Here is a 20,232-nt window from a genome sequence, read left to right as displayed (position 1 = left end):
AAAACTAAAGAGAAATAGTGAAATAGTCTTGCAGTCAGCCTACTAGCTGATGTGTGTGTATTGGAGTTTTTAAATAAGCAGGTGCTCTCATGAGGAACGCCTCAGTGTGGCCAGTGCCAGGTGGATGGCTATGCACAGAGAGAGGGAAGCAAAGCTTTTCCATGTTAATATTTGGGGAGGGATATTTGGGAGAACCCCCCCTTCCCTGAAGTTTGCATTGTATTGCAAAACACAGTGAGCTGCTGGCAGCCGTCGCAGTGGCACACTCTGAGTGCCCCAAGCCTGGCAGGATAATCTAAAGGGAATGCAGTTGAATTGTGATCTATTGCTATATAAAAGGGGGCGGGCCACTCTGCTCGTTCCAGTTCCTTTTCTGTCATTACTGCTGCAGAAGCACCAACCAAAGGCAGCTGGCACGCCTCTTCGCTGCTTCTTATATAATATGGGGTTTCACAGGGCACCGATGTAGAAATAAAGTCAAACATTCTCGAGGCAGACTCATATTACTTGTCGTATTGCTGGTGCTCACTTTGCTGTGGGGTGTGGGGCTGCTCTCGGAAGGGTGATCTGTGGCCCTATTTGAGTGAATTTTGGAAAGCGTGCAGCATGGCTCCAAATGAGACAGGGGATGAACTTGTTTTCTTTGTGAATGGTAAAAAGGTAAGGATGATCCCAGCTTTCTGCCCAGCTTGCTCCTGGATTGTGGCTTGATCTCTTTTTTTATTTCTAGTAATCTTTTTCCTCCTCTGAAGTTTTCTAATACCAGCACAAGTGCCGTGGCTTTTAAATATTAAATTGGGAAGACTATTTATTGCTTTGCTAAGTACCTTTTTCTTGTCTTTGAGTTTACCTTGTGACTTTACCTTGTGAGTTATTTAAAGAGTAACACAACTACAGAATGTGCCTTTTACATTTTAGATTTGTTGGCAAAAATTTATTGCAATTCTGAGGAAACTACTTTTAAATAAATGTGCACTGACTTAGTACAGGCATTTCTACTAGAAATAATTCCAGTAATTACAACAGATCTGGAAAATGCAGCTCAAATGTGAGTCTCCATATATAATTCATGTGTTCAGTAAGTAATTCTGACATTTGATTTTTAACAGGGATTAAAGTAAAATGTTTGTTCAATTTCCACTTAAGAAGCTAGAAAAATCTCTGAAATCAAAGCCCATTAACTGGTACTGTTTCCTAGATCAACTGCTGACAATTACCTAAGAAGTGCCCGTGTCTCACAGGGGGTGGGGTTGTCCTTGCACGTGCTGGACACCTTTGAACAGTTTGTCCCAGAGCCCACTTTCTTGGTTTGGATTTGCCCTGGCCAGCATTGCAGCCCAGGCTCTTCAAAAACTTGTAACAAGTCAAGGCTGCCTGTTTTTTGAGCAATGAGTACCAAGGTAGTTCTGTTTCTGAGCTCAGCTCAATGCTAATCCTGCCCTGCCACCTTCCCCTTGCCCAGATACTTGGGCAGAGAAATGTGTGCCAAAGCAGATTCCAGCTGTGAAACTTGGAGAGGGGAGAGGGTTGTATATCCGCTGTGTGCTGTGCACCTTCCCTGTGTGCTGCTTAGGGGGTCAATCACATGTGATACTAAATTTGGGCTAGAGAATCAATTTCTTTAATCTCTTGATGAATCACACAATGTTCTTATTTGCTTAAATAGCTCTGTGCCCTGCCCTACAGACTGGCACAGGATTACTATCAATTTTGCTTTTGTTGGTCTTCCGTGCTAATTTAATCAAGTGTAAACATGGATAAGATGGTTACTACAATGATGGTGTTTTAGTTATGAATTTGGACCAAAACTGATTTGGAATTTGAACTTTCCAAGGTACTAAGGCACTTGATATCAAAGTTTTGTTTTATTTATCTATCAATAGTTAGGTGAAGAATGAAGTTTACCTAGTATGGATTATAAGTTATTCAAAGAACTCAAAGAGTGTAATACTGATGTAGAACCCAGCCCTGTTTTGTGGTTTTGTAAAGAAAGATGACAGCTGAACCTTTGTTCACACAGGTCAGTAATGGTTCATTTGTGAATGTTAATTGATACATCAGCCATTTGTTGTTTCTAGAGCCAGGCAAAAACTTGAAGCTTCAAGTTAATAATGACTGGCTAGTTGAGTCTAGTAGTTGAGCTCATGAAGCAGTGGCACAGGATGATCTGTGAATTTTCCGCTACAATAGGCACAGCTGGTGTACCATGAACTCGTCTTATTCTTACTCTCTGAAGGTTTCAGTAACTTCAAATCCCTCCCTATGAACTTCACTCTTAGGGGTGAACTTGGAGCTTTTTCAGTCTTGCAGTAGGAGGTTGCTACAAACAGGCTGGGTAATGCAGACCCTGATACAAGCCAAGTGTTCTGTCTCGTTTTCTTTTTTTCTGGAATGCTCTAACGAAAGACAATTGTAGTTCTGGTGCCAGGCCAGCTCATGTTCCAAACCAATATACCACTCATGGTAGGTATGAAGATTTTATAAACAAATTCCTATGTACATTTACAGCTGGTGCTTCAGCATTGGTTGGTGCACAGGTATTACAAGAGCATTGATTGCTCTATGTAAATTGGCAGAAAAGCCCTTCTTCCTGGAGGAGACTCTCGGCTATTACATGAAAATGTGTATTAGTCAAGGCAAAAGAGGAGAGACTGAGCTGCACAGGATGGGTTCTGTGGGACTCTTTTATGCATGTAGGAAGAGGCAGAGAGGGGGAGAAAGAACAGCCTAGAACCTGAAACCTAGCAGCAGTTATTTTGATATCTGCTGTCTGTTCTTGCTGTGTCCTGGAGCTAACAAACATACTGTGAATGGCATCGCCCTTGGTGCATTTCAGCAATTTTTATGGAACTGAGATTCCTGTTTACAAAAGCTGCATTTTGGAGCTGACCTTGTGCATGTGTAAAGGGGTTTATCACAGTGTGATCTTGGCAGTTGTTTGCAAAAAAAAAACCCACCAGGGAACGGTTAATACTACCAGCGGTCCCAACTCATTCCACATGTCAAGACTGTCTCGGCATCCTTCCCTGCTCATGAAACCAGCAGTGCTAGTGAAGAATAGGGCTCCACCTGATCAGAGAGATGAAATTTTCCAGGGTTATGCTCTACCCAGAGCCTCCAGTGACACTGACTTTTTCTACTCCGTTTCTTTTTGGTGTGCTGCTGAAATGACTTGAGTTACACCCCCACCAAATGCAGGTTCAAGAGAGAGAATTGGACTCATGAGGCAATCTGATCTGTGGCAACAAATGCGGAGTTTGTTGGGACACTTCTGCACGTAAGAAGTTAGGTGACGCAAGGGGTGGTGGGAAGTGCCTGGGCAATGCTGCTGAAACAGCAGGCAGCAAGTGAGGATACAGCGCCATCCATCTGGAGTCCTGACTAAATATTCCAGTCAATTCTCTGCAGAGAATGTGACAGCGTGGTCAGTGGGAAAGGTTACTGCTGTGCGAATTCGTGACAGCTTGACATTGCTAATGGGCTGCTGATATTCTGTCACGGTACAAAACCGCGTGATAGGAGGTGGTTGATAAGATAGAGACTTTGAGGGCAGCAAATGCTTCTCTTGCATTAGCCCAGTCTGCAATGTTGTCAAGAAAAACTCTCCTCAGAACAGCTGAGCATACTTCACATTCAGAATTGTTTATTTTAAGCACTTGTTTACTTCACTGGGTGTAAAGCTTGGCACACAACTAGCACGAAGTTATCTCGATAGTCTGCCTAGACTAGAATGGAAAATAACATATGCAATTTAAAGCTAATAGTGGCAATTTTGTTTTTCTCAGCTGACAAGTCTGTCTTGTGCGTATGTAGCATGTAACTTTAGTTCAAACACGTGGGGTCAATATTTCTGTTTCTGTCCTGAGTGTTAAGAGGGGGTCTGAGCTGGAAGCCACATTAGACCTCTTCCAAAGCTTGTGGATGTTTGATTGCAGATGGGACCAGCCAAAGTACAGGATTTTTTTGAGCATTGGGACCCTCTGGATCCTACATAAACAGTGAATTACAAGTTTTCAGTGTACTGGTTTAAAGCAGAACAAAATGTTCTCATGACCAGTAGCAGATTTACATTGTGTGGTTATGCACAGTTTGTTCATCTGTGTTCTAATTCTTTTTCCTAGTAAATAAACTTGAAATCTCTCATTGACTTCAGGAATACACATTCACAGGTTTTAATGTCCTAGGGGACCTTTACATTGACTCATCTGACTTACTGTGTGACAGTCTGGTTAAAACCTTTCATCTTCTCTTCTTACAACTAATTGAGTGATTAGGGACTAGTGATTTAATGGAGCTTGTTGTTCAGAAAAGCATTAACTTCTCATTTAAAGACCCTAGCTGATGGAAGGGTTAGCATGTTGATTAGGGAACTAGGAAAATTTCTGTCTTATTTTCCTTCTTGTTCCTCTATTTACCTTGCTCAACTACTGTTTTAAATTGAAAAAAATCCTTTATTTAACTTCCTGGGAATGCTAACTTAAATATGATGCTTTATGTTGTGAAGGCAAAGTTATCTGAGTTAGTGAAAGGCAGGTAGAGAAGGTAAACAAAATATTTGCTGAGATCCAAATTGTGTACATGAAATAATGGGAAAGTGAGCTGAACAACTCTCTGGACCACCCCACGGGCTCTAAGAGTGCAGGGTACTTATTAGGAACTTGCTCCATGTAGTAAAGCTTGAAGAGCTATAGGGCCAGACTGGGCTCCCTCCCCATCTGAGTATTTAAGATTCCTGGAATCAGTGGACAAATAGATGTATATTACAAACACAGCAGTACAGAGCACATTTGTTGGGGGGTCGTTTGACTGTCAGTGCCATCCTAACACTTCCAACAAAATTTCTTTCTGCATTTGATTAATATTTAAGCTACCACATGCAGTAAAATCCACAGTTTTGAATCTGTCAGAATCTAACCTTCTATCTGGTATATTTGGCAATGTGCCATTTGGTTTTAAAACAAACAAACAAAAACCCAACAAACAAAACACAACCCCCCCCCAAACCTAAAGAACCAGTAACTGAACAAAAAGGAAATATTCATTTATTGCAACATCAATTTGGCTGATTCTACTCCCACTGAAGGCAATGGGTGTAATTCAGTTTCCTCTGTACAAGGACACCAGGGGGACGTGAGCAAGAATTGTTTTGATGGGCAAGATACAAATCTGTGAATCATATTGTTCTGGGCATCAGACAAGAGATGCTATTGCCACCCGCAGGGTTTTAAAATATTTTAAGAACAAATCACAGCAGGTGAGTGTAACAAACCGCTGGAGGAATGACATGTTGGAGGACAAAACTGGCATCACTGACAATGAAAGTAAGGCAGGAACAGTGAAAAGTTCTTACTGTGTGGCCAGCAAGAGAGACTCATAAACAAGCATCGCCCTACCAGGAGTCAGAGTGCAAAGAAATGACTCCCTGCTCTCTGATGTGTGAGATTTGGTTTAATCCAGACTCTTGCCCCTTACCTCCCGCTGATCCCAAGTGTCTGCTGGCATTGTGGATATACAGCTACAGCAGAGTAGTTTGAAGTGAAGGAAGAAGGAACTGAGGAATTGGTTTGAACAGGGTAAGAGTGGGGATTGCTCAGGACATGTTTTACTGCACAGTGAGAGCCGCTTTCTGATAAAGTTGAGCAAAAATTTGACTTTGGGACTTAACACTGGATTAAGTCCTTCACTAAAGGTGTGTGGAGCTGAATGGTGAAAAGTTTTGCTAAATGAAGGCTTAGACCAGTGTTTTATTTCTTATTTAACGTAAAGGAGCCATTTGGCCAAACTTTCAGTTGCTTTGTTTGAGTACACAATGGGATGCTTCTTGTATTCTTTCAAGAAAACTTCTGGAGATATTTTCTTTGATCTAAGTATAGAATAATCTCGATAATATTTAGCCATCTGGAAAACTATTCTGAAGTTTTTTCTTTGTGCCTGGCTATCCTGGAAGCTGCTGTGGAAGGTTTGCAATGGCCATTGGCACTGAGGAAGAAACTCAGCTTGACAGTGAGGGTAGGAGTTGCTGTGGAAGGCTCTTTGCCAGTGAAATGGCTGTGAAAGGCCTTTTGTTCATGGGACATTCATAGTTACACGCATTTTGTAATTAACTGCTCACGTCTGTCAGTTTACCAAACTACTGCAGAGGGATATATGTGCTTACTCAGAACCAAGTGGTCATAAGAGAGCCACTGCATGCTCTTCCCTGTTTCTGTGCATCCAGCAGGTGAGGGAACAGGAGCACTCTGCTCTGAATAGCAGCTATATGAGTGCTGCATGATTTACCATAAAACATCCCCAAGCTAGAAGAATGGATTTTGTTTCCTTGTAGATTATCCCCAATGCAGGAATGAAATGTGCAAAAAATGAGCAGGTGTGTTTTGTAGCAGCAGCTTTATGGGACTATTCTAAAAATCTTGTATGAACCTTGTCTCTTTAGAATAACCTGGTCACGTGTCAGAGGCATAAAACTGAAGCAGTACAGATGTTGTGAAGGTTTCTTATCAGTAAGAACAAAGACTTACACAAATGACCTCCATTTCAATTTGCCCTTCAAACTGGGAGTGATTAATTTAAGTAAACTGTAACTGTTGTACTTAGGACTTGCACAATGTAAAAGCCAAGAACATGTGATTACATTCAGGCACACAGTGACTTTGGAAAAGTTTCTTGATGCTCTTATTAATAACAGAAAAATGGGAAGACAAGCTCTGTGGCCATTTGGATGCAAGGGCAGAACTCTGGTTTCCAACCACTGGGCAGAGGTTGAAGTAAAATATAATTTTGTGTCTAATACATAACTGCTAATAGTGTTTGTTCACCAACAGGATGGAGCTGACTGAAAATGTGCAGAGGCAATTTCTTCTTAGTTGGAATTTCATCTTCCCACATATAGGATGGCTACTAATGTAATGCTGATTATTTTAACGTTAGCAGGGAAGAAAGAGAAACTTCAAGATGATTGGTACTTGCTCTCTGTCCTGCAGCAGCTGTATTGGCCATGTTTGGGTTTCCACTGTTTTTTGTTTGTTTGTTTTTCTCTAGTCTATTACTGATGCTGTTTCTGTCATTCTCTATCTGCTTATTTTCTCTGTCTCATCCAATAGTAAAAAGGAGAAGAGACAGAGGTCAGTTATGCATAGTCAATAAAGACGAGATGCAATTTGGGAAGATGTCAAGAATTCAAAACATGAGTACAAAATAGTTCTTTCTCTCTCTGCTCACTACTAATTCTGTTTACCGTTATTGATGAAGGGATTTTTAAAGATTTGCTTCAGTGTGCCATGGTTGAAAAACTCTGACGTATTAATGCATATACTTTTTTTCTGTCACAATAAATGCAAGGAAACCTGGTGTCTGGATGTGTGACCAACATTGCTGAGCCTAGTAAGAGGAATTAATAAGTGGTTCTACTCCCTGCTTTGCAAAAGAAGTTGCAGAAAAACCAAACTTTCTTCTTCCAAATGACACATCTGTGTTTGTAAAGCATTTTGTGTGTAACAGTACCTTTCCCTTCTTGCAGGTGGTGGAAAAAGATGTGGACCCAGAAACAACTCTGCTAACCTATCTACGAAGAAAACGTATCCAGTGTCAGAAGAAACTTTGAATGCCTACAGCATTCAGAATTGTTTACTGTTCTGCCTGTCACTTGAGTGCTGGGCAGAGCTTGTGCAGAGTATAAGAGGGAGTGCTCTGCATGGTCTGGTATTTCTTGCTGGCAAAGATTACAGCTGGTATTCCAAGCTCAAACAATAGCAAAATGTAAATAAGGTACTTTAAATAATTTATTAATACTTTAAAGGGAAAACTCTCTGAATTGCCAAGAATTAGAACATGATGGAAGGAAAACAATACTGAGACAAGAAAACTGAAGGAAATTTAGGTTTGTTCCACATAGACTGTAAAGAATTTTCTGTCCAAAACATTATAGTCACTTGAGCTGCTTGCTGTATCATCCAATAATTTGCATACTACTGGACAGCTAACATCCAATAACTTGATTATCTGGTGGCCTGTTTAACAGATGATCCAGAGATGCAAACTCAGAGGCAGGGCTTCCCATCACGTACTGTGGGCATGTTTACATGAACAGATGCAAGGAGTCACGTTTCACTCCTGTTTGAAACTGGTCAGCATGTGAATCAGATTAGCTTCAGGAACATGGTAGCTATTACTGTGATGACCAGGCTGGCTATACTAGGTCTGGTTCAGTAGATAGTGTCATTCCGTGTTTTCCGAGTTTTTATCTGACTGGCTGGATGTGTACATATGCCAAACTGTTCACATCTGTGTTAGTGTATTCCTTAAAAAGAATAATGCATATTTATTTCACTGTGCTGCCATGTTCTATTTGCCTGAGATCTGAAAGAAGTACAGGGATATAAATCACACTTTTTGCAGTTTCCAGCACTATCAACAGCCTCATTTTGTTGATAGTTTCCAACTATGAATGGCCCCATTTTCTTTGACTGTAACTTGGGTGGATAAAGTTCAAGACAGGAAAAAAGTGGCATGACCCTTGTGCCTGTGTGGACTTCTTACTGCTAGACCTTTCATGTCTAAACTTTTTAATATCTAATATGTATAGCTTCATAAGGAGATAATCTGAGTTCTTCAAAACTGTTTGATCTGCTGCGTGAACATTCTGGTGAACTTATTTTGAAGATGTCTGGCTAGGGTCAGACAAATACCTTGAGAAATATGTTTTATTGAGGCAGACTAGCACTGTTGTCAAGAGAAGCAAGCTATATTTCTGCTGAAGCAGGCCCATGAGTGTATGAGAACATTTGGTTCCAGAATCTTTGACTTGAAGGCAAAGATGATTTGAGTTTTCTATATCATAGGCCTCTGGGGAAGCAACAGAAAACAAGCTGATTATCTCAATACGGCCATGTGTCCATCACCACCAAAATCAACTGTTCTTTTCCCACCAAAATTCTATCTGCATTGGCCAATCCCTTCACAACAAATGGCAGCAGTATAATTACCTTCTAATGAGTGAAGAAACCCAAAGCAGTAGTGGCCTGAGGAATTCTCTCCTGAAGTCCTTTTGCAGAACATCTGTGCAGGCATGCACTCTGCAGCCAGCGGAGGAATCTGCTTAGGCTGGTCCTTACACCTTGTGGATTCCCAGGTGTCTGTGCAGAGGTTCTGTGCATCTTCACTAGTTCTGGCTCTCACTGTCTTCCCTCCTGGGGTTTTATGGGAACTCGGCTACTGGGGAGAAGAAGAGAGAAGCCAGGATGGCCAGACTGTGACTCTTGAGATGCAGGTAGTTTATGAGCAGTTCAAGTGCAGCTCCCAGTGCTAAACTTTGGGACTCGTAACATTGCATGACTGCCTGGGCACCTTCTAGGTGGTAGGAATTACCAGGTGTAGGAAGAATTTAACCACCAGTGGTGAGTGGTGCTGACATAGATGTCACCATGCATCTCAGGGATGCGACTGCATGCCTGAACAGCTCCTGCTCAGCAATTACTGGCTGATTTGTCTCCTTTAAGCCATTTCCTTTTCTGAGTCTAATGGAAAGTGGGAACTGCTGAAGTTCAGACATGATTTGTTTATTCTATTGGAATGTGGACTGCCTCCTTATTATAGCTTTGGGTGTTGATCTTGAAAGTCGCATGCCAGCATTTGAAACTTTGCTTATGTTAAATTATTAAGGAGAAAAAATGAGTGCTTTGTTTCCAGCAAGAACTTGTTGCTAAGCCTTGATTGACAAGCATTTGAGCAGGCTTCTGCCAACACTCTTTGTATTTTCCTTGATTCCTGTTCTCTCAGTGGGCCTATGTGGAACCAAACTAGGCTGTGGAGAAGGTGGATGTGGTGCTTGCACTGTTATGATATCCAAGTATGACCCTTTTCGGAGGAAAATCCTGTATCCTTTGCAACCTGAACTCTTCAACAAAGAAACTAAATGGGGACAGATCCAGGTTCTTGACATTCCAGATGGGGTACCACTTAAAAAAAAAGTTATATAATGTATGTTTCTGCCAAAACACATTGTTTCACTTTCAGAACATAAATTCAGAAGGCTGAGATAAGAAGGTATTTTTTCCTGCAGCATTGCACAGTACTGATAGGGAACTATTTCATCGTGCCCTGAAATCTCTGCACTGACTCTATGATCATGTGGGTGATCTGCTTTTTCTCAGTTCAGAAAACTTTTGTGTTCCTTTCTTGCAATGTAATATAACTTTTTGCTGAGATGACCCAAGTGATGATGACTGTGATAAAATCTTTATTGCTGTTGTATTATGATAATAATTTGGTTTCTGTATGCCAGCAGATACTCACTTTTTCTCTACTTCTATTGTAACCTTCAGAATGGCTTTTATTTCCTGAGACATAAACATTCCTCCTGCTCTCTAATTGAAGACTGAAACAATGGAATCCAACAAAAAGGGGAATGGAGAGAGAGGATGAGGCAGAGGGATAGGCACCAGTGTGTTTGTGGTGTGTTTTTTTTTGTTTGTTTTGTTTTGTTTGGTTGGTTGGTTGGTTGTTTTGTGGTGAATGGAAAACACTGAAATCTTGGATATATTCAGAATAATGCTTGGAGATGCTTTTACTTGGGATCATCTAACTTAGTGGTTCTGATTAGTAACGTGGCCTGGAACAGGATATCTTTAGGGTCACTATTCTGTTTCAATAGAAATGAAATAAAGCAGCTAGTTCCTATAAGAATGTTGGTGACATTATTCTATTTTACCTTCAGCCTGGACTTTTTTCCCATGTGTACCGTCTAGAAATGGTTTCCTAGCTAAAAGGCCAGGAGCTCTGTGCTCTTATGTAGCTTTGTGAGTGGGCCAGGCCAGTTGTATTGCACCTTAGTATTTGTAGTGTTCCCCTGTAAATTACTTACATGGGTTTTATAGTTTAATGTGCAATGAAGATGCTTAAAGCTGTTATTTCAAGGTCAAATCCTAGGGTGCATACTCAGATTAAACTTCAAGTGAAGCTCACGAGAACTTTGGCTGAGTAGGTGCTATAGGATTTGGCTTGCAACTAATACCTGTATCCCATCTATTTAAGGTCTCCTGTTGTGTGTACTGCTACAGTTTCTGAGTTCTGTTCAGTCCTCCTGTTCCCTTTTTACTTTGTTGAGCAGCATTGTTAAATGAAATGACCTTAATTTGTTATTTTAGTCACCATACTGCCAATGCTTGCCTCTTCCCTGTCTGTGCCCTGCATCATGTAGCTGTAACTACTGTTGAAGGCATAGGAAACACCAAATCCAGGCTGCACCCAGCTCAGGTGAGCTATTAATACTGGTAACTTTAAAACCCTCTGTCCATGTTTTCTTCTTATGTTAATTAATCCTGTTCCAGGGTGTTGGGACCTCTGTCATAATTTTAAAGGTGGGAATCTGACTTTCCGCATGAGCAGTCTTTACTTGTAGGAATGACTAAGTGACAGAATCAAACTCCTGGGTCAACGCTGCAGGTTTTTTATGCCATAACAAGTTCACTGCTGCTATCCTGGATAAATTGCCAATGCTTTTGTTCTAGAATTGCGTGGCTCTATTTAGTCCGTGTCCTGGACCAAAACCCAGGCAAGGTTTGATGGACTGATGTTGTGGTGAAAGCCTATATAGTGACTCGGAGCCAGGAAATCTGAGCTAGGTCTTTACTCTTCTATGGCCCTCCGTGAATGACCTTGGTTTCTCATTCTGCATATTAGGAACCTTCCCTGCAGTGGTGCAGTATGGTTTGGTTCAGCAATGCTTCTGGATTCCCAGAACATTCTTGGTGGAGAGGACTCACAGGAATGTGAAGCCTTGCTCTTCTAGCAAGGTGTTTTGATGCACATTTTATGGAGGCAGACTTGCCTCAGCTTTGTCAGAGATTGCTCCTTTAAGGGAAGCTATGATTCATCTCAGTTTGTACAGTGGGTAGGGCTTGTGCCAATATCTATCTGAGACAGCAAACAACAAAGTGAAAAATAAGTTAGACACGCATGAATGGATGGCAGCAAGTCTGACCTTTGTTTACTTGTCTTTACTTCCTCTGAAGATTCTAATGGCTAAGCTTTGAAATTCAAACTCAAGTCTCTACAGGTAGCTTCAACCTTCCTAGCATGGTAAAGATAAACTCCTGATCTCATTGGAGGCTTCTAGTTGCCCTCAGTTACACTGGGAGTTCAAAGTCTACATGCAAACTTTTCAGAGTGTTCTCTTCTTCAGAGTCTGCTTTATAGGTTGACCATCTCATCAGAGAACACCTGATGATAGTCTTAGCTCCTCTGGTGAGATTTTTTTTTTAACAGATGTTGCAGAAACAAGCACAACAATGAACCTGCACTGATTATTATAGACTGATTGTTGTTGTTACTTTTTCTTAGGAGAGAATAGCAAAAAGTCATGGGTCCCAATGTGGCTTTTGCACTCCAGGCATTGTCATGTCCATGTATACATTGCTTCGGAATAAACCTGAGCCCAAAATGGAGGACATAGAAGATGCTTTCCAAGGTAATGCTCAGAGCCCTGCAGAGATGCAACCCGTTCTGCTTTCATTACATCTGCTTCACCAAATAGGATGGAGGTGCACCTTTGTTTAATTGTATTTCATTAAAGATAGCCAATTGTTAGGAGGTTAAGAACTAGCTTTTACACTAGGAGACTGGCCAGGTGCTATGAAGTGAACAAAAATGGCCTGTGGAAAATCTCACAGAAGCTCATTGTTTGTCCTGAAGTAGGGGCAAGTGACCTTGCTTTTGGATTAGGACCCCACTAAGCTTAACACAGAACGGAAGGTAGCCTGACATTGGGGGCCTTTATAAGAGCCTCCACATCTCCTTGTTTATTCATTGCTGTCACAAGAACCTGCAGAGGTGACAGAGATCATAGAGGTAAATGAATACTGAGTTTTTTTCTAAATTAATTTAAATTTAAAATTTCAACAAAAAGGGATGGTAGGATTGTTGCAAGGTTATAATGAAATTTTCCTCCCAGTTTTTTCATTAGCTTTATCTGGACTTGAGAAGGTCTTGTGAGAAACCTTTTTTAGAACATTTTGTTGTAAGTTCTCAGCCAAGTGACACTAAATATTTATCCTTTTGCTCTGGCAATGCAGGCAACTTGTGTCGGTGTACAGGGTACAGACCCATTCTGGAAGGATACAGAACATTTGCTAAAGTAAGTGGCTTCAGGTAATATTTAAAAAAGTCTGGAAGGCTGTCTGTCTTCCTCTCTGTTACTAAAATACACCATGAACTGGAAGGAAATATATATGCTACAACAACCCAGCTCCAGCTCTTGACCCCTTTGTATGTGTTTCATGCATTAGTAATGCAAGACCAGCTCCAGCTGCTGGTAGTGGAGCACTTTAAGATCCACCTGATGGTCCCTTTTTGGATCACAGGTAATCAAACTCTGTAATTATTTTCTGTAAGTCTCTGAAAAACACAGCTTCTCTGCATAATACAGCTTGCAAATGATCCTTGATGTGAAAAAAGTGTAAAGGTATGGTGCACAAGTAAGGACATACTGCGGGTAAATCTCATGAGAAAGTTGCTTTGTTGAAAGATCAGCTGCAGAGCTGAAATAACTCTGGAAAATAGTTGAAGTCCTTGCTTTTATAGCTGTTGCCCAGAACTCATTTGCTGGTTTGGGTGAAGTATGAAGCTCTACCATAAGTTTTCTCTAGTCCTTTTTTTCCTGAGATACTGCTGAAGGCTGCAAAGTAAAGTACATCATTAGGTCCTCCAGTGATTACTAGCCACTTATGGGGCTACCCTGGTATTAAATATCAAAAGTAAAGAATTTGGAATGTTGTCCATTAGTTTTATTATCCAGGATTACAGTCAACAAAAGAGAATACAAGTGGGAGTAAGATCCATTACAAATGGTTGATAAACTCAGTTCATATAGTCTACTTGGATTTCCAACAGGCTTTAAACAGTGTCTCACCAAAGGCTTTTAGAGGCAATAAGAAGCCATGGGGTAAGAGTAAAGATCTCTGTATGGATGAAAGATTAGTTAAAAGGCAGGAAATAGCAGGTTGGAGAAGATGGTGTATTTTTGCAATGGAGGGAGGTCACTGATGGAGTTCTGCTGGGACTTGTGGTGGGAACAAGGCTGTTCAAATATCCATAAATTAGGTGGAAAAGAGAGCGAGCAGCGATGTGAGAAATAAGTAAATGAATATCAAGTTAGTCTGGGCAGTGAAGACAGGAATAGACTTGGAGAAATTTCAGAAGGACTTTATGAACCTAAGAGAGTGGAGAATACAATGGGATACAACATGCAAGGCAAATAAATGGAAAGCAATTTACAGAGTGAAATGCAGTCCTCATTTCACACATAAAATGATAGGCTGTGAGCAGACACAAGATCATCTTTCTCTTGCCATGTAGGAAGATGATGCTTCAGCCTGGAAAAAGATTTCAGGGAGGGGAAGGGGGTCTACAGAGTGTTGATTTCTGATAGAGATCTACAAAATTGTGACTGGCAGGTGGGATGTGGGCAGGCAGCTGCTGTTTGCTGCCTCTTCCAATACAAGACCAACATGTCAAGAAATGAAACTAGCAGCGGTCAGGTTGAAAACAAAAGTGGATGGTCTGTCATGTAGCTGACCTGCAGAACTCACCAAAGGCTGTTGAGGGCACCAAAAACTTACACAGGCTCCAGAGAAGACTGAGCAGGTACTTGGACAGGGAGGTACTAAGGGTTATGAGAGAGACATAAACCACACTTGACTAAGGTAGTCCCGGAGCTGAATGCAGCTGGATGCTGGGAGAGTACTAGGTATTGTATTCTATGTGCTTGTCCCTTTTACTCTTGTCTGGGTATCTCCTCACAACTCCACTTGGACCGGAGGTACCGGCTGAATGGTCAGAATAGTTTTAGACCAGCACAAGAGGTCTGTCAGTAGACTGGACACGACCCAGACATCACACTGCAGGACACTGCCTTCCATTGGCAAGGGAAACACCTACTTGCTTGGCATCTTCCATCTCACATTTCTGCTTTGGATATAATAAATTCGGGATAAATTTCTCTCTAAAGGGGATCAAGTCTACTTCATTTCCTTGGAATCTGCACATTTTTCTCAAAACAGATTTTGTCCTCACAGGACGTGAATTGCTGTGGCAGAGTAGCCAATGGCACTGGATGCTGTCGTAGCGAGAGGGAAAACAGCATGGTGAGCTGCATTTTAAAAGCCATAACCTCAATTTGCAATATAGTGTTAGAGTTTTGAAGCATTGGTCACCTCTCTGGCTCTACTGTGGTGCAGATATTCAGAGCTCTCTGGGCTGGTTTGAGTGTCTGTCTCTTGGAAAACACTGTGACCGCACGTGTCCTGGTGAGCATGACCAGCCATCATGACACAGGTTTTGCAATAGTGAGCTAGATACGTTCCTTCTAAATCTATGAAGTGCAACACTTTTGTGGAATTGCATGGTGACAACTGTAAGCGATGTGTTACCAGCTTTTGGTACACTGAAAGGATCCATCTCTCTGTGAAAACAGATCTAAAAACCAGTTCATTACCCAGTATGATCTTTCCCAAACTGTGCAGTCCAATGATAAATAAACTAATTTAATTGACTTTCCAATAAATTGTACAATTGGAACCTTTTTGGAATATCTAGAGGAAAAAAGTTAATCACATTTTATGTATCAGTTGAGGTACAAAAAATACGGGGATGAAAACAGGAATTAGGGCATAAGGTAGTGTGAGTATAAAATGAATTTAGGAAAGAGACAACATAATGAAACTCTTTACTAGGAAATTCCAGTGAATTCCTGTGGATTCTTTGTTAGGAATTGTTCGGTGTTTCATGGAATTGTCCAGCTGTTAAGACCAAATTTTTGTCAAAGTAGTTTATTAATGAAAAATGTTACTGCAAATTTCTGTGATCCAGACATTGATAAAAGAGGAGGAGTATATCCTGTAAAAGTTGGAATGTTCTTACTTGGTGTAGAATAGCTTAAGTGTGCTTGTTTCTTCTTCAGAATGGGGGTTGCTGTAGAGGAAAAGCCAATGGTCCAGACTGCTGCATGAATGGAAAAGACGACAATGTGGTAAAATGATTCTCAACTATTAGATATTTTGTCTATTTCTGATGTTTTGAAGTCTTAGCTCTGGCTTGTTACGCAAAGCAGTTAAGACTAACTTATATTTAATGCTGATCTTACCTCAGAAAAGGTACCTTTGATGTAATTTGACATGTCAATGTGAAAGTGGTGTCACTTTTGATTGGCAAAAGCTGCTAGTGTGCTCAGAGTTCAGGTTTCTGAACAGACATGCATTGTGATCAGAAAAATATAACTGAAGAACCTGAAACACTGGATGACATGGATTTGACTGGAAAGAGGAATGAGTTAGGATTGTATGTGGATAGCTTTTTCCTCTGCTGCCCAGCCATTTGCATTTTCTTTGTCATAGACAATGATGTCCTCCAGCCTGTTCAATTCTTCGGAGTTCCAGCCATTGGACCCTACACAGGAGCCAATCTTCCCACCAGAGTTAATGGTAAATTCATTCAGAAACAAATAGTATGTGGCTCATTGATTTTGTTGTTCTGCACAGAGTTTGAGCACCTGCAGTGTCTCTGCTGTGAGGAAATGGCAGTGCATAAGTTGGCTGCTGAGAAAAGAAGATGTATGGGCATGAATGCTTCCCTTTTTTATAAAAAGGAAGGCTTTTAAGCTGGAGTGGCTTAAGAGTTATGCAGGCCAAGTGCCTGCCCCAGCTGGCTGGCTTTCCTCTCTGTTTCTCACCATACATGCCTGCTCTTGTGTTCCCTTCCTTTCCGGTCACTGCCTGTCCAGGGGTGGAACAGTTGCTGACACCTAAATTTCAGTTTACTAGGTCAGATGTGAACATCTACATTACATACAGCCCTATCTGACCTAATTGCCCTGTGCTCCCTCTATAGTGGAGGAAGAGAAGCAGGAGCTGTGGGATGTAGCTGGATAAATATTTCAACTGGGTGACTTTCCTGAAAGCACCAACTTCTCTCCATTTAGTGTAGCAGGAGTGGTAGAAGTTGGCTGGCTCAAACTGACATCGAGAGTTAGGTGAGATTAGTTTCTCTCCGTGTTTCATTCCTGCCTTTTTTGGGGTAGTTTTCGCCTGAGCAAATGTGTCCCAGCCAGGAATCTAGTCCAGCATGTGACATGTTTACAGCTTCCTTCACACTTAACAAATAACTGAAATTCAATTGTTAGTTCTGCTGCTGCACCCAGCCTAAATGTATCATGAGGTACAGCATGAACAGGTTCTCATAGGCTATAACATAATACGTATTTGGCTTGAGATAGCTTCCCTCTGTTTCTTCTCCAAGATGTTCTCCTGCCTGAGGGTTGATCTGATGTTGCTGGGAGGCAGCCGTGGTCGTCTGTTTTCTTCAGTCACTGGATGAAGGAATTTAAAAGGGAACCAGTATCTGGCTTTACAGCTGGTAACTCACAATCAGTAATACTAAAGACTGACATTTTTGCAGTGAGATGAGAATGGAAAACCCATTCCTTCTAAGATGGTTGAAGCCACAGGCGTCTGCCAGAAGTTTGGTCAGATAGAGCTTTCTGGCAGAGGTCTGGCAAGGGAGATGTGGCAGCAGGATGTACCTGAAAATATCAGGAAGGGAAAACATTTGTCAGCATGAAAAAGACTGTCACTTCTAGTGGGAGGATGTGGAATGGCTAACTGCCAACAAGTGTGGACATCACAGCCACCTGTTGGTAACTTGACTGAGATGGAGCCTGGCCTGGCCTGGGCATGGGCAGCATCTGAGCAGGGATTCTTGGCTTGATGTAGGGTCTGAACTCTATCTGGATTCACTTTTGCAGACTCAGGGTAACAAACAGCAGAAGCAGCTGTGTTTCAAAGGCGAGCGTGTGATGTGGATCCAGCCTACAACTCTCAAGGAATTGGTGGCTCTCAAATCCCAGTACCCCAATGCCAAGCTTGTTGTGGGGAACACAGAAGTGGGTAAGAGGAAGAGCTAATACTCATTTCCATGGAGCATTTTGTGAGAACAATGCAAATGTAAACCTCCTTCATGCTATTCATGCTGTTGCTGTTAAATAGCTATTTAATCTTCAGGTTGTATGTAGGAACAGATTTTCTCTCAGGGAGATTAATCTCACAGTGAATGTTTTTCCCTGTTCTTTGTTGTGTCATGCAAAAAAAAAAAAAAGCTTCTCTGGACCTCTGAAGTTTTGTGTTAGCTTTGTGGAATCTTGAGAAGGGAGTGGCACAGCGTAAAATGTCCTTGTGATCAAATGAATTCAGTTGTGAAACTTGTGTTTTGAAAGATTTTTCAGTGAGTAAACTCTCAAGACTTGAAATTGGGATTTTTTTTGCCCCCAAAAATGTATACTTCTTCAAACATAAGCACGGAGGATGAGAGTTCAGCCATATTTAGTAATTCTGTTGTCCTGTGCAATTGGTTCAGGAGAGAATCACCAAACTTTGTATTCATTGCATTCATTGTTCTTTCTTGAAGGACTATGTACAATAGCCAGGTTACACAAGCACTGAACAGTGTATTTAAGGCTATTGTAAGCCTAGAAAAAAAAGTCTCTAAAACTTCCCTTTGAGAATTCTGGCATGAGTGGAAAGCAACTTTTCATTTGGTATCTCTGTGACCTTGAATAAACTGCATAACAGAAGGTCAATGAACCGCCTCTTTAACAGGCCTGCTGCTGTTCCATTGGGATCTCTGTCACCTGTGTGTAACTGAAGGACTCTTACTTTTCCTTCAGGTATTGAGATGAGGTTAAAGAACATGTTGTATCCAGTCATAATAGCACCAGCATGGATCTCTGAAATGAACGCTGTTCAGCACACTGAAACGGGTGAGCAAAAAGAGAGGCAGAATGCCTGCGAAGTGAGGGGTTACTCCATGGAATAATAAAGAGGATGTGAAGGAAAATCCCTAGATTAAAACCTGCTTTATATATGGATTAGTGCCTCTCCCATGCAGGGAATCGAGTGAGTGATATGTAAAAATAATTTGAGCATCAGAGGGCTTTCGCTAGAAGGTATATTAGATATTTTATCTGTTTGAATATCATTTCACGTATATTAACTGGGTTAATAATGGGTTTCAATGGGCAATCTTATCATTTAGAAAGATTTTAAAATTAGTAACCGTGGGACAGATGCTGAATTTGACAGTCAAAGTTACTGCATGAAGTACTGCATCTATCTTCATGGTGGGAACAGGTCAGACTTACAAATAGTTAGAAGTTGTTAGGACAGCGTAGTGCATGTGGCTCAATGCAGTCCTTGTTCTGCACCTCACATACAGCGTGGCAGAATGTTTAAGCTGTGGAAACTGGAGAGGAGTTCTCAAAGGGCAAACTAATACCTATAGGAGGGCAATATTGTTCATACTACACTGAATTTGGTTCTGGGCATGTGACGTTTACAAGCAGTGCATACAAAATAGTCTGGTGTGACTGAACATCTTCTCTAAACCCTGCAGTCCAAATAAACTCATCTAGCTTTCATAGGCACAGTTATAACTGACCTACTGTACCTTGACTTTTGGGAGAAGAACAATTCATTTTTCAAAACATTTTCATTTGTTTGTTTGCAGGGGTCACCTTTGGCGCTGCCTGTACCCTGAGCTTGGTAGAGGAGGTGCTGAGAAAAGTCGTGGCAGAGCTTCCTCCTTACAAAACCGAGGTCTTCCAGGCTGTCCTCGAACAGCTGCGGTGGTTTGCAGGGCCACAGATCAGGAATGTTGCTGTAAGTGACTTGGGAACATCAGGGAATGGAGTGGAAAGCTCAGTCTGAGGAGCTTGCCTGTGTCATCCAATGTTGTGCCTTGTGCTTCTCACACAGGAACATCTGCAAACCTAGGCAGAGAAAATAGTACACATAAGCCAGCCCCAGGAACTGACAACAGCATGGGTCTCAGCTGGTGTCTGTGCTACACTGGTATCACAGATTTAGCAAGCCAGGGAAACATGACAGTTGTCCAGGTCTTCTAGTACTGTTACCAGGATAAGTAGGAGAAACCATAGTGAGATTTGACTTATTTAGCAAAAACATATTTAGAGTGCTGGACAAACTATAGTGAGATTTGACTTATTTAGCAAAAATATATTTAGAGTGCTGGACAAACTTCAAAGTAGTGGGTGTGTATATTTTTGCCAGCACAACTATGGTAGTCATAGCATTAATGCATCAGATCTGGCAAAATTTCCTCTGGTTTTAAATGGAAAGAGAACGTGGGTTCGGTGTGTTCAAAGTCTGTTTGCTAAAGGAGAAAAAAAAT

At 41.3% G+C, this 20,232-nt stretch overlaps 1 protein-coding gene across 2 annotated transcripts in view; it reads left to right on the top strand.

Annotated features, from left to right (window-relative positions):
* Window positions 1–485: 485 nt before the first annotated feature.
* Window positions 486–20,232, top strand: part of XDH (xanthine dehydrogenase) — a 60,720-nt gene continuing 40,973 nt past the window's right edge. For both annotated transcript variants that reach the window (XM_082047307.1, XM_082047308.1), the window contains exons 1-12: window positions 486–660; window positions 7,517–7,574; window positions 9,775–9,871; window positions 11,142–11,250; window positions 12,337–12,463; window positions 13,068–13,129; window positions 15,069–15,137; window positions 15,953–16,021; window positions 16,386–16,472; window positions 17,792–17,933; window positions 18,710–18,802; window positions 19,549–19,700. In XM_082047307.1, the coding sequence (XP_081903433.1) occupies window positions 607–660; window positions 7,517–7,574; window positions 9,775–9,871; window positions 11,142–11,250; window positions 12,337–12,463; window positions 13,068–13,129; window positions 15,069–15,137; window positions 15,953–16,021; window positions 16,386–16,472; window positions 17,792–17,933; window positions 18,710–18,802; window positions 19,549–19,700 (1,119 nt within the window). In that variant the 5' untranslated portion in view covers window positions 486–606. The remainder of the gene's footprint in view (window positions 661–7,516; window positions 7,575–9,774; window positions 9,872–11,141; window positions 11,251–12,336; window positions 12,464–13,067; window positions 13,130–15,068; window positions 15,138–15,952; window positions 16,022–16,385; window positions 16,473–17,791; window positions 17,934–18,709; window positions 18,803–19,548; window positions 19,701–20,232) is intronic.

The sequence above is a fragment of the Streptopelia decaocto genome, assembly GCF_964273445.1.
Source record: "Streptopelia decaocto genome assembly, chromosome: 3".
NCBI lineage: Eukaryota > Metazoa > Chordata > Aves > Columbiformes > Columbidae > Streptopelia > Streptopelia decaocto.
Note: the sequence above shows the minus strand (reverse complement) of the source record. Positions and strands in the feature narration are given on the sequence as shown.